This window comes from Eptesicus fuscus, chromosome 9, assembly GCF_027574615.1.
Source record: "Eptesicus fuscus isolate TK198812 chromosome 9, DD_ASM_mEF_20220401, whole genome shotgun sequence".
NCBI lineage: Eukaryota > Metazoa > Chordata > Mammalia > Chiroptera > Vespertilionidae > Eptesicus > Eptesicus fuscus.
The window spans coordinates 10,916,664-10,929,825 of record NC_072481.1 but is presented as its reverse complement, the minus strand read 5'-3'; the positions used below and the strand labels follow the sequence as shown (position 1 = coordinate 10,929,825).

The 13,162-nt window shown below is 43.1% G+C and overlaps 1 protein-coding gene across 1 annotated transcript in view; it reads left to right on the top strand.

Moving 5' to 3' along the window:
- Window positions 1-501: 501 nt before the first annotated feature.
- The window catches only part of UBR4 (ubiquitin protein ligase E3 component n-recognin 4), a 120,803-nt gene continuing 108,142 nt past the window's right edge, over window positions 502-13,162 (top strand). Inside the window, exons 1-7 of the mRNA XM_008148154.3 lie at window positions 502-697; window positions 8,807-8,904; window positions 10,443-10,546; window positions 11,330-11,459; window positions 11,561-11,700; window positions 12,669-12,771; window positions 12,902-13,043. Coding sequence (XP_008146376.2) covers window positions 522-697; window positions 8,807-8,904; window positions 10,443-10,546; window positions 11,330-11,459; window positions 11,561-11,700; window positions 12,669-12,771; window positions 12,902-13,043 — 893 coding nt within the window. The 5' untranslated portion in view covers window positions 502-521. The remainder of the gene's footprint in view (window positions 698-8,806; window positions 8,905-10,442; window positions 10,547-11,329; window positions 11,460-11,560; window positions 11,701-12,668; window positions 12,772-12,901; window positions 13,044-13,162) is intronic.

Here is a 13,162-nt window from a genome sequence, read left to right as displayed (position 1 = left end):
TGTGGGGAGGAGGGAGCTTTGTAAACCGTAAGGCGCTGTAGTATTATTATTCCAGGGAGCACTGCGGGGTGAGAAGTGGGTGAGTGATGAGGCTTCGGCCTCCTCGTCTGGTCCTTAGCGGTCTCGGGCCGGAGCCATTATATTCGCGATTCACAGCGTACTCCGCTGCCCTGGTCTTGTCACCTGAAACCAAGTGCTCAACTCACCTTTCCCCGGCAGCGAAGCCACTTTGTTCCCACCTTCACGAACGACTCCCAGGGCGCAGGCGCGGAGGTTGATGCGCTCCCGCCCTCCCCGAAGCGCTGCGTCCTGCGCAGGCGCAGCAACCCCGTCCTCTCCGCCGGGGCGCCGCGCTCCGCCTGTGGGAGCAGAGCGGGGCCAGCCCTGCGCGTGGCGTGTTTTGGCCGGCGACGGCGGCGCGCAGTCTGACGCGCCCGATTGCGTCACTTCCGCCCCCTCCCGGGAGGCGGCGCTGGGCCGGTGGCAATCCCCCGGAGGGAGCCGCAGGAGTACGACGGAAGATGGCGACGAGTGGCGGCGAAGAGGCAGCGGCAGCAACGCCAGCGCCCGGGGACCCGGCGACGGGGGTGGACACGATCCCGGGCTGGGAGGTGGCGGTGCGGCCCCTGCTGTCCGCGTCCTATTCCGCCTTCGAGATGAAGGAGTTGCCGCAGCTGGTGGCCTCAGTCATCGAGAGGTACCGGGCGGCGGCCCCGGCGGGGCGGCGTAGCGAGGGGGAGGGGAGGTCGTGCGGGACCGTCTGGACCCGCTTCCCGGGCCACCTGCTGCCTCCCGGGGACCTCCGCCCCACCCTCGGCTTCAGGGCTCCGCGGCCGTGGTAGACGTGGGCTTGTGCGGGGTTCCTCCTATCAGCCTGTGAAAATCATCCGTGCCTCAGTTTCCCTCCCGAGCAAAACTTTGGAGGTCGGCCTCTCGGGAGGGAGTGGTCGCACGGGTTTGTGAGTGAGTGACTTGGCGATGCACCTGGCCCCGAGGGGAATGGCCCCCGGGCTGCCCCCTGCGTTAAGGTCAAAGCGCTGATGAGTTTGCATTTCTCGCCGGCACTCAGGCCCCTCGCCTAGGCCCCGGCGGAGCCCGGGCTTTAAATTGGGGGCCCACCACACAGTTTGATAACGGTCTCTCCGAGGGGCTGTAGTCCCCGGGGCACGTGCTGTTTCTGCGACTGAAGCCCCTGGGGACCGTGGATGACTTTCTTCCAGGGTTGCACTGACTGTATATTTCTACCATAACGGTCTTTGATCGGAAGCATTTCCGTGTGTTAGTCTGAGAGGTCATTTCCACAAACACTGTGTTCTCTTTCTCTCTCAATAAAATAGCGTCAGACTCTTTCCCTGGTGGGACTACTTATATGGTTTGGCCTTTTTGTACAGAGATTCTGAGATTGTGAGGGTTATGTTAATAGGAAGGCGGTGCTCGCCTTTTCCTGACTTACTTGCTCAGAGCAATCTTTCATCAGCTTAATGGTAGACGTGCTTTTAAAGCTAGTCTCATTTTCGTTTTTCTAGCCAACCCTTCCTTACTTCAGCAACTCCCTGCAGTTGCTAACTGGGTCATTTTAGCTTCATGCCAACAAGAGTATATCTAATTGTTATCCAGAAGGTTAGAAACTGCTATTTATTACTGAAGGAAAGGCCATGATTTGAAATATTTTATTACAATGCTTATTGTTAGGTTTATGTTGCTTTGGATGCAGTTTTTTTAAAAAATTATAATTAAATAATACAATAGTTGGGTTTGGTAACAGTTTTGGTCACAGTTAACTTTACAGATGGATCTTTCTATGTAATTACTAAGCCAAGAATGTTCTGAAGATGTAAACAAGTATCAAAAATACTGCTCTGAAATTATGTAGCCACTTTTTAACTGTTTGGAACATTTGGATTAGTGGTATTTTTTCTGAATTATACTTGTCAGTCACGTTACTTATAATGGACCGTGTTACACTTTTTAAAGAACAGTTGCTTTTATGTTTTTGTGGAAGTGAGCTGAGTAGGTTATAAGTCATTTGTTGACACCCTCCCATACATCTGCTATTCTGGGCCCATGCTTTTATTATTATTATTTTCCATTGAATTTTTTTTAGAGAGAGTGGAAGAGACAGGGGAGGGAGAGAGAGAAAAAAATTGATGTGAGAGAGACACATTGATTGGTTGCCTCCCACACCTACTCGGACTCAGCCAGGGATCGAACAAACCTGCAACCTAGGTATGTGCCCTTGACCAGGAATCGAACCCGAGACCCATCAGTCCTTGGGCCGGTGCTCTAACCACTGAGCAACCGGCCAGGGATGGGCCCATGCCTTTTAAAACAATAATAGTTAAGCAACTTCCTCCAACCTGTAGAAGGAGCCAAAACCAAATGCATCAAACTGGGTTTGAATTTTACCACATTAGTAATGGTGGCCCCTCCTACATTCTATGTTAGCTAAGATAACCAGAGCTGCCTGAGTTTGTGGACACGCATAAGACCTCTCTTCATGGTTTAGAAAAGAGGTCCAAACTGATGGCTGTTTAGTAACAAAATTTTATTGGAAGGCAAGAGCCTCAAAGTCTTTGTTCTGATTTTTGTGGCTCAGTTAACTTTGAAAGCCTATGTGTCCTCTTCAGACTTTATGAGAAGAATGTGATCTTAAGAAAAATTTCCTAAAGAAACATCTGGCTTACAAGTTCTTGTAGTTAAAAACAACTGAAGATATTCAGCGTCAAGTTTGGTGCAGAGCAGAGGTTGGCACACTTTTTCTGTAAGGAGTCAGACGTTTGCAGGCCATATAGTCTCCTTATAGACTAGTCAACTTGGCCCCCTGATGGGCGGGCGTGGCCGTGTTCCCAAATCTTACTTGTGGACACCACAGTGTGAATTTCATGTTATAAAATATTATTCTTTTGATTTTCTTCAGCCATTAATAAATGTCAAAACCATGCTTTAAAATTTTTTTTGATTGAGCTTATTGGGGTGACATTGATTAATAAAGTTATATAGATTTCAAGTGTATAATTCTATAAAACATCATCTGTATACTGTAGTGTGTGTTCACTACCAAAGTCAAGTCTCCTTCCATCACCATTTATCCCTCCTTTACCCTCTTCTATTTCCCCTCACCTCCCTTTCCCTCTGGTAATCATGACACTGTCTGTGTCTATGAGTTTTGTTGTTGTTTTTTGCTTAATCCCTTCATCTTTTTCACCCATCTCCCCACTCCGCCTCCCCTCTGATAGCTATTAGTCTGTTCTCTATATTTATTAGTCTGTTTCTATTTTTTTGTTAATTTATTTTGCTCATTAGATTCCACAAAAAACATTCCTTTTACACACACACACACACACACACACACACTGAGTGGCCAGATTATTATGATCTCTGAATGCATAATAATCTGGGTACTTGGCATATATCCTATATAATAAAAGGCTAATATGCAAATTGTCCCCTCGACCAGCAGGCAGGCCGGCCATCCGCCGATGTCCCCTCCCCCTGGCCAGGCTGGCCGGACCCCACCCATGCACCAGGCCTCTAATACACACACACACACACACACACACACACACACACACACAGAGTGGCCAGATTATTATGCGTTCAGAGATCATAATAATCTGACCACTCAGTGTATATATTATCGATTTCAGAGAGGAAGGGAGAGAAAGAGAGAAACATCAATGATAAGAGAGAATCCTTGATCAGCTGCCTCCTGCACGCCCCCTAGTGGGGATGGAGCCCGCAACCAGGGCATATGTCCTTGTGCGGAATTGAACCTGGGACCCTTCAGTCCGCAGGCTGGTGCTCTACCCACTGAGCTAAACCAGCTAGGGCCACAAAAACCATGCTTAACTGTGGACTGTATAAACAGGCTACTGGCTGGATTTGGCCTGCAGGCCATAGTTTGCCAACCCCTGATTTGGAACATAAAAATTAGTACTGTGCTGTCAGTATTGTGTTTCTCAATATATTTGCCTTTCAAAACAATGAAATGAGGGTGTCAGAATGATGGAAGTATTTCTTGAATATCAAGTTGTGGCCACTGGGTATAGGACCAGATCGGAGCCAGCGCTGTGCAGGTGCTGTGGTGGGCTTGCTTTAGGTGCCTAGGTTGTTGCTTTACGTCTGTGGTTGCCGCTTTCATCTTCTGCAGCTCCTGTGGTTTTTTCCTAGTCTGCCTGCTATGCTTTTCTTCCTTGCCTCCGGGGATCTTCTCTTTTTCTGTTGCAATCTGCTACTTTCTGTTTCCCTTTTTGATGTCCTGGTTCCATCATGCCAGCTCTTACTTTCTATCTGGCAGCCTATTAACCCATTGAATTCCTCCTGTTTTGACTATTGGGGATGATGACAAATGTCTTGAGAGACTGCTCAGTACCCTACTATTCTGTTTTCTGCCCCTGTTCTTTCATACTTTTATAGTTGGAATTGACCTTTGGATTAGAAGAAAAGGTAGTTAAAAAAAAATTCCTAGGTCCAGACCCTGTTACATTTGGCTTGGTAACCAAACTAAGGAAACAAAGGAGGAGTGGATTAGCATGAAGAAATTGGGAAGGTACTTTTAAAAGTGTCGTTGGATTTTTAAAAGAAAAAGGTAATCTGAGTTTACTTAAAGGGGAGTTATTTTTAAAATCTTTATTGTTGAAATTATTACAAATGTTCCCCTTTTTTCCCCCATTGACCCCTTCTAGCTTGCACCCACTCCCACAGAAAGGGGAGTTATTTTTATTTCTACTGTCTGTTGCTAGCATGTCTTAGTAGTAAAGATGGAAAGTCTTTTAAACACCATTACTTTCCCAGACCAGAAATAGAGCTAGGACTAGCTTGATGGAGCACATGTTATACATGGAATTAATATAATTGCTGAATATAGCCTTATGTTTTAAGGTACTGTAAAAAATTTCCTTTCTTAACTTTGCGCAAGATGTGGTGATGAGCATGACTGTCTGAATAATTTGATGGACTCTTGGTCGATTACAAAAAGAAATTGCCTCTTTCCTCTGAGCCAGTCCTTCCTAGGCTGTCCTGGCCTCCCTAGTGATAAGCCTCTTTGAGTCTCTGCCTCCCAGTTATTTGATAAAATTTAAGCCAGAGAGACCTACTTGGGAAGGCAGAAGCTGTTGCAACAGCCTCATTAGATAATGCAGAGACATTTCCTAAAAATCTTTTTAAAAATATGTTTTTATTGATTTCAGAGAGGAAGGGAGAGGGAGAGAGAGATAGAAACATCAATGAGAGAGAAGCATTGATCGTCGGCTTCCTGCATGCCCCCTACTGGGGATTGAGCCTACAACCTGGGCATGTGCCCTTGACCAGAATCAAACCCAGGACCCTTCCATTGAGCCAAACCAGCTAGGGCCATTTTCTAAAGATCTTGAAAGGGAGAAAGGGATGCTAATGCCATGCTCTTTTGCATTTATATGCTATAGGACAGTGGTCGGCAAACTGCGGCTCGCTTTCGCCTCGCCAGCCGCGGTTTGCCGCTCTGTTGACTAATGAGTTTGCCGACCACTGCTAGGACATTTGTTTGTGATTGACCTATAGAAAAAAAGCCCACCACCGACTGGTAGAGTATCATTGTGAGATTAGTTCTGGTACTAGTTAATGGTTCCCTGTCTTAGTGTCTCGTTCACCCCAGGTTTGTCAAGAATGGGAGGGACATACCTGAAAGCTTTCAGTTCTTTGGTGAATATGTATTAAATACTCTGTGGCATAAGCACATGTTCAATAAACATAGGCTATTTTAAAATATAATTCATTGACGGATTCATTATGCTTAGTAAACAATGGATTGGAGTTTATGATTCTGATGAGGTAAAAGGGGTTTGTGGAGTTTCCACAGTTCCCCCAAAAGATTTTTTTTTTTAAAGTTTTTTTTTTTAATTATTGATTTTTCTTTCTTTTTCTTTTTTATTTTATATTTTATTGATCTTTTACAGAGAGGGATAGAGAGTTAGAAACATCGATGAGAGAGAAACATCGATCAGCTGCCTCTTGCACACCCACCACTGGGGATGTGCCCGCAACTAAGGTACATGCCCTTGACCGGAATCGAACCCGGGACCCCTCAGTCCGCAGGCCGACGCTCTATCCACTGAGCCAAACCGGTTTTGGCAAGATTTGAATAGTATGTAATCTGAGAGGGAGAAGGGAGGTGAATCCTTCATCTTTTAGTTTGCCCTCTCAGATTTCTACCTCTTCCTAAAAAAGCTAGACATATCCAGACCCTTCCAGTTGTTATTGTTTACCTGTCGAAGTGGATTTCTCTGACCTGGCTGCTTAGCTGCTGTTCCCCTTTGTACTCCGCATCACATTTGTTTTGTGTGGAATATGAACACCCGTCTTTCAGCAGTGTTTCAGTGGTGCTGTTGTCGCAAAGTTAGAAGAAGCAGATCAAATGTTTGAGGAAGATAGCCTGACTGCCCAGAGGAAAAAATTCTAAAGTCTCTTTATTTTTCTTCCTCTGTGTTATATCTGTCTTCAATTTCTTCATCCTTCCCCTTCCTACCTAACTTCTTGTCCTTTATTCCATTTTTCCCCCATTTCTTTCCATCCTCTGATATCCATCAGGTTCTTGGGGAATGCGGATGGGGTCAGGAAGTGTGGCAGCACATCTTTATTAGGTGACTCATACATACTTGTTTCTTTAAAGTCAAGGGATATGACATTGTTATTGACCACAGGTCTATTCCCTCCTTCAAGTGGTTTGAAAAAACTCATTTCCTCAGGTTTATCCTTAATTTGCCCTAAGCAAATTATAAGTGGAGCTCAAGACTGCTCCATTTTTTCTTTTCCTCCTACGCTAGTGTCCATCTTTCCCCAAAGTGCAATCTTTTTTATTTATTTATTTATTTATTTATTTTTTAAAAAAGTGCTCCAGGCATGCAACAGCTCTGGCCACCAACTCAGGCATCCAGCTAGGATGAATTAAGGACTATATGTCTGCTTAGCCCCTGACAGATATAAGAACAACACCGCCAATCAGGTGTCTTCTTGCCCACTGCTAGGGGGTCCAAAGTGCATTCTTGTTTCCTTATTGGAATAAGGCAATTGTGTTTTCTAGGGCAGGAAGTAGGGTTTGTTAAATCATATTGGGGCAACAATGAACCAGGTAATTAAATGAGTTTACTGATATATTTTGCATCTGTTTCATTGACTGGGAATGAAAACAGAATAAGTTCATCCTTTGGGTGGCCTTTTTTTTTTTTTTTTGTAGTTTTGATAAACCTATTCAACAGAAAACATGGGGGTAAGCAACTCTGAAGTTTTGAAATAAAGCAGAGAAGGTAAACAGCTCAGTAAAATACACCAAATTATGGGGTGGAAAAACTTCAGAACAATGAATAAAAAAGTGTAAGGATGGAAGTGAAGGAACACCTAAGTAAATGTAGAAGTAAGGGGATTTAGTAGGGAATTTTCTGCTGAATATGGTATGTCCCTTATCAATGTGATGGTCACTAGAAACTTTGAGTGCTACTTGGTTTAAAGGTTTTCGTTTCCTCCTTTTTGTTAACCTGACAAATAAAGAGAAATGATCGTTGGTGGGCAGGAAGGTCCTTGTACATCATGTGTTCCATAAATATTTCTTCTTGGTGAAGGAGTTATTACAAGATAAGTAACTGATCTTTGATAAGTACCCATTTATCCATGATAAATCCCCAAATAGCAAAATGTTTGCAATGCCAGACTCTTAAGTGCTATTTGAGGTAATTCATCATTCACATTGGCACCTTCTGAATCTCGAGCTTGGATTTTTGGCTTCTGTGTTGCTTTGGCAAGTGGGTAGAATCCTTACTGTTTACATTTCCCTTCCTAGGCTGATACTTGTGGTTAGAGAATTAACTCATTGAGGAAACTATGTAACCACATTGCTCTGCTCTTTAATAAAATACAGTTCAGTCTTTTCTTTGCCTTCTTGTTTCATGGATTGTGGATTAGCACCTGATTTGAAAGAGAGAGTGACAGAAATGTATCCAGCCTTTAGACCTAGTTGGGCTCCAGGCTTTCACTGAAGAGGGCATTTCTTCAGCCAAAGATCAGGGATGTGATTAAAAATCACCGAATCTGTGCCCTGGCCAGGTGGCTTAGTTGCTTGGAACATCATTTATACACCAAAGGATTGTGGGTTTAATTCCTGGGCAGGGCACATACCCAGGTTGTAGATTCGATCCCTGGTTGAGGCACGTACAGGAGGCAACCAGTCGATATTTCTCTCTCACATAGATGTTTCTCTCAAAATCAGTAAAAAGCATATCCTCAGGTGAGGATTAAAAAAAAAAAAAAATCACTGAATTTGTTGTGATCTAGCTGTAATCTGCCAGGAAAGGGGTGGGGTCAAGTAGTGAATTTAGGTTTGGGCAACAATTAGATTATTTCCTCCCTTGAGTTACTGATTGTTTATGACGTTATTGCATATGGACTAGCCTTGTTTGGTCTTCAGAAGGGATCACTGTATCTGTATTCCCACTAACAGTATTTTAAGGGCTTTGGTCTACCCCTTTTGGCCAGTACATGACATTATTAGATTTTGGTCTTTGCCGATCAGTAGTATAGGACACAGTGGTATCCTGTTATGTTTTTACTTGTATTTCCTTTAGCCTTTGCCATTCACTAAACCAGATACCTTGAACAGGTACTTAATTTTAGTTCTCTAAGCTTCACATTCTCAGTCTTGAATGTAGGGATGATAACAGTGCCTTCCAAGTAGGGTTGCTATAAGAATTAAGTAAGATAATACCTATAAATGAATGGGTAGGGTATCTGGCATATGGTAAGCACTAAGTAAATCTTGGCCAAATTATTTTCTTTCCAGTGAATCAGAAATCCTGCACCATGAGAAGCAGTACGAGCCATTCTACTCATCTTTTGTTGCACTTTCTACACACTATATTACAACAGTTTGCAGCCTCAGTAAGTATTCCACTCTTGTCACCCTCTCCTGAGGGCTTGTGAGTAGGGGGTTGTGTACTAGTGTCCTCCTGCTAGGGTGCCTGAACAAGTTGTTGATGAAGTCTGTATTTTACCACTTTTGACCTGTTCACCCAAGAGTTCATTCAATACATGTGTTGTTTGATATAGTGACTGTGAGGCTGAAGTGAGTTACAGAAGTTTGAGGTTAAGTAAAGCTCATAGCTGTCAGTGTGATCAGGCTCTGCAAGTTCTTTACCTAGGCCAACCTAGAGGGATTTAAGAACTACTTCCTGCCCTGGCCGACTTGGCTCAGTGGATAGAGCATCAGCCTGCGGACTGAGGGGTCCCAGGTTCGATTCCGGCCAAGGGCACATTCCTGTGTTGAGGCCTGATCCCCAGTGGGAGGTGTGCAGGAGGCAGCCGATCGGTGATTCTCTCTCATCACTGATGTTTCTATCTCTCTCTCCTTCTCCCTTCCTCTCTGAAATCAATAAAGAAATATATTTAAAAAAAAAAAAAAGAACTACTTCCTTTGGACACTTGTTTCGTATCCCATTAAGTTAACCTTCTTTACCTTTGTAATCAGAAGCATTTTATTGCTTTCATAAATGCACTTACTAGTGTGTTCATTTCTGGGGTGGTTAGGGGGATAGGTGGGTCTCAACCTGGGGTTAGCAGCCAGTAACTAAGGCTCTGTTCCTTACTTGGTTTTGGTGAGAAAGAGAATTCTCCTTTTGTGTCCTCTGGTATTTGAAAGATTTCTATTTCAAGTTTCCATCTTTTAAATTTTTCTACTAAAAAAGTGACCAAGCTCTCATTTTCCACTATTTCTGGATTTTTGCATTTTCAGATTTTTAATAAAAATTCTAACTCCTATAGTTCTGAAAATTGTAATGATTTGTTTACTTAAATAAATTCTAAGCAAGTAAAATGAAAGGAAGCTCCAGGGATGCTGAGTAATCTTTTAGTGTCCAATGCTGTTTGTTATAGGCATTGGCTACTGGTGAAAAAATTACTTTTAACTTGAAGGAACTTGGTGTAGGGAGCCCCTTGCAAAAAGGCATTTAGAATCTGTGGGGGGAAAGAGGTAGTGTATGGTCTTGTGGCTAAGAGCCAGAGTTCCTGAATTTGACTCTGGCTGTGTGACTGTGGGCAAGCCATTTAACCTCTCTGTGGTTATCTGTTAAAAAAAAAAAAAAAAAGGAGGGAGATCAGCGAACAATAATACCAACCTCAGAGAATTGGTTTAAGGACTGAGTTAATATACTTGCAGTTCTTGGTGCTTACAATGATGTATTTCTTATTATAATTATCTTCATTTCTAGTAAATATAAGTTGATTTGTAAGCAATTGATGGTTATCAATGCCAAGATGCTTTTGTGCCCCCTTGGGTTGTTGGTTCTGAACAATTATTATCATGGAAATATTGGAAATGTTGGATATATGGAGCTCAATACATGTGTTGTTTGATATATTGACTGTGAGGCTGAAGTGAGTTACAGAAGTTTGAGGTTAAGTAAAGCTTATTACTTTCTCAGTTCCTCGGAACCAGCTTCAGTCGGTGGCAGCAGCCTGTAAAGTCCTGATTGAGTTTTCTCTCCTACGTCTGGAGAATCCAGATGAGGCTTGTGCTGTGTCCCAGGTGAGAGTGATGGGCCCATTTCTGGCTCTTATCCTGGGGTGGTATTGTGATTGACTAGTGCAATGATGGAGAAGAGGTGGCATAGAGCAGGGGTTGATAAATTTTTTCTGTAATAGGTCAGATAGTAAATAATTTGTTGACCATCCAATCCTTGTTGCAACGAGTCTCTGCCTTTCCAAGCTCTGCCTTTGTGATGTGAAGGCAGATACAGACACTATGTAAATGCATTAGCATTACTGTGGTCCAGTGAACTTTATTTACCAAAGCAGGCAGTGGGCTGAATTGGGACTGTGGTGCTCTAATCTCTCAAAAGAGCTGCAGAGGCTTTTTCAAGGATTCCAGTTACATGTCCACAAGGCCAGGCAAGTAACATAAAATGAGTAAAGTGTGCTAGTTGAGATGGGTGCATGACTCAGCTATAAAGGGCCCAATCACTGTTTGGCTCCAGCTCACTGTTGTCATTCAGTAATGGAGGCTCAGAGGCTCATTGCTATATCTTGTGAATTATTGAGAGAGATAAGAAATCTAGAGTTGTAGGTTAAACCTCCCATGTTTTAAAAAGTTAGTATAAACTTCAAATTAAAAACCAGTAACATTGTGAGAAATGTAGGACAAACCTGCAAGCCAGATATGGTCAGAGGACCATTAGCTAGTGATCTCTGCTTTAGTGTTTTTACCCAAGATTGCAGTTCTTGGTAGGAATCTAAATTTGCTCCCATGCCAGTTAGAAGTCAAAAGTGTAGGATCTTCTAAAAGACATATTTGAATTTGTTTTCTTTTCAGAAACACTTGATTCTCCTCATCAAGGGCCTGTGCACTGGCTGTAGCCGACTAGACAGAACTGAAATTATCACGTTTACAGCAATGATGAAATCTGCCAAGCTGCCACAAACAGTGAAGACACTCTCAGATGGTGAGTATTCCTTTGCCAGGCCTGGTAACTTGGCCTGCTTTTTCCTGTTTTGCTTTCTAAGGGCACTCGCCTCACCCCTCTTTTTGCTTTTGTATTCACAGTGGAAGATCAGAAAGAGCTGGCCTCACCAGTAAGCCCAGAGCTGAGGCAGAAGGAGGTACAGATGAATTTTTTGAACCAGCTGACATCAGTTTTCAACCCTAGAACTATAGCATCACCGCCCGTAGGCCCACAGACTCCGGTGAGTTACTTCAGTCAAATGTCCTTATTAAGACGATAATACTAGAAAAATAAGTAACAAACATATTGTATATTTCTGATATAAAATGATGTACATGCCTGTGATAGAAAAAAATGGAAGAATACAATAAAAAAGAAAAGGCCTGACCAGTGTTGCTAAATGGTTAGAGCATCTACCCACACCGAAGGGTCTGGGTTGTGGGTTCAATCCCTAGCTCTGGTCTGGGCACGTGCAGGAGGCAACCAGTCGATGTGTCTCTCTCATATCAATGTTTCTCCCTCTCCCTCCCTCCCTCCCTCCCTTCCACTCTTTAAAAATAAATGGAAAAAGTATGCTTGGGTGAGGATTAACAACAACAAAAAACAAAACAAAAATAAACAAAAGTAAAACTCACCCCAACTTCTCTGTCCACAGTTATTATTATTTTCGTGACCATTTTCTAACATTTCTCAATTTGAATAAACAAATGTAAAGCATGTTTTCTGTAGAAGGCATCACTCTATAGTAGCAGGATATATAAAATATATTACAACTATATATTTTCCCCCTTCTTTTTGGAAAATAACTTGTATTTTTCCCCAACATTAGAGAGGAATCTCTTCTCATTAACTGGGAGTCTGAAGAGTGTCCATGAAGTTGCTACTTAGTATGGACAGTTGGTTCGGTTCTGAACTCCAGGGCAAAGGTCAACAGATGATCGTATCTTTTTAAAAAATATATATATATATTTTATTGATTTTTTACAGAGAGGGAGAGAGAGCTAGAAACATTGATGAGAGAGAAACATCGATCAGCTGCCTCCTGCACACCTCCCACTGGGGATGTGCCCGCAACCAAGGTACATGCCCCTGACCGGAATAAAATCCGGGACCCTTCAGTCCGCAGGCCGACGCTCTATCCACTGAGCCAAACCGGTTTCGGCAGATGATCGTATTTTGATAGGCTTTTCTCATCCTGTTTCTCTTCAGGTGGAAGGAGAAAACGACGAGCAGTCATCCGCAGATCAAGCCTCTGCAATCAAAACCAAGAATGTGTTCATAGCTCAGAATGTGGCTAGTCTTCAAGAGCTTGGTAAGACACTTAATTGTCAGGAAAGTGGTTCCTCTACTGGTTTCTCTGCTTTCAAATATTCCTTGAGTGGAAAATAATCAAACAGCAGACAGAAGCTTGTTTGTAAGGTCGAGCCTTTTCATTAATTCAGGTGGCTCAGAGAAACTACTGCGTGTCTGTTTGAACCTGCCGTATTTCCTACGCTACATCAACCGGTTTCAAGATGCAGTGCTGGCAAATTCCTTCTTTATCATGCCTGCAACAGTAGCAGATGCCACTGCTGTTCGTAATGGGTAAGGTGCTCCAGGGGACATGTACTTTACATTCGAATGCTGTTCTTAAAAAGAGAGAAACTGGGTAGTTTTTATGGCATGCCTACTTTCAGATTATAGAAGCAAGTGATTCAAAGAGA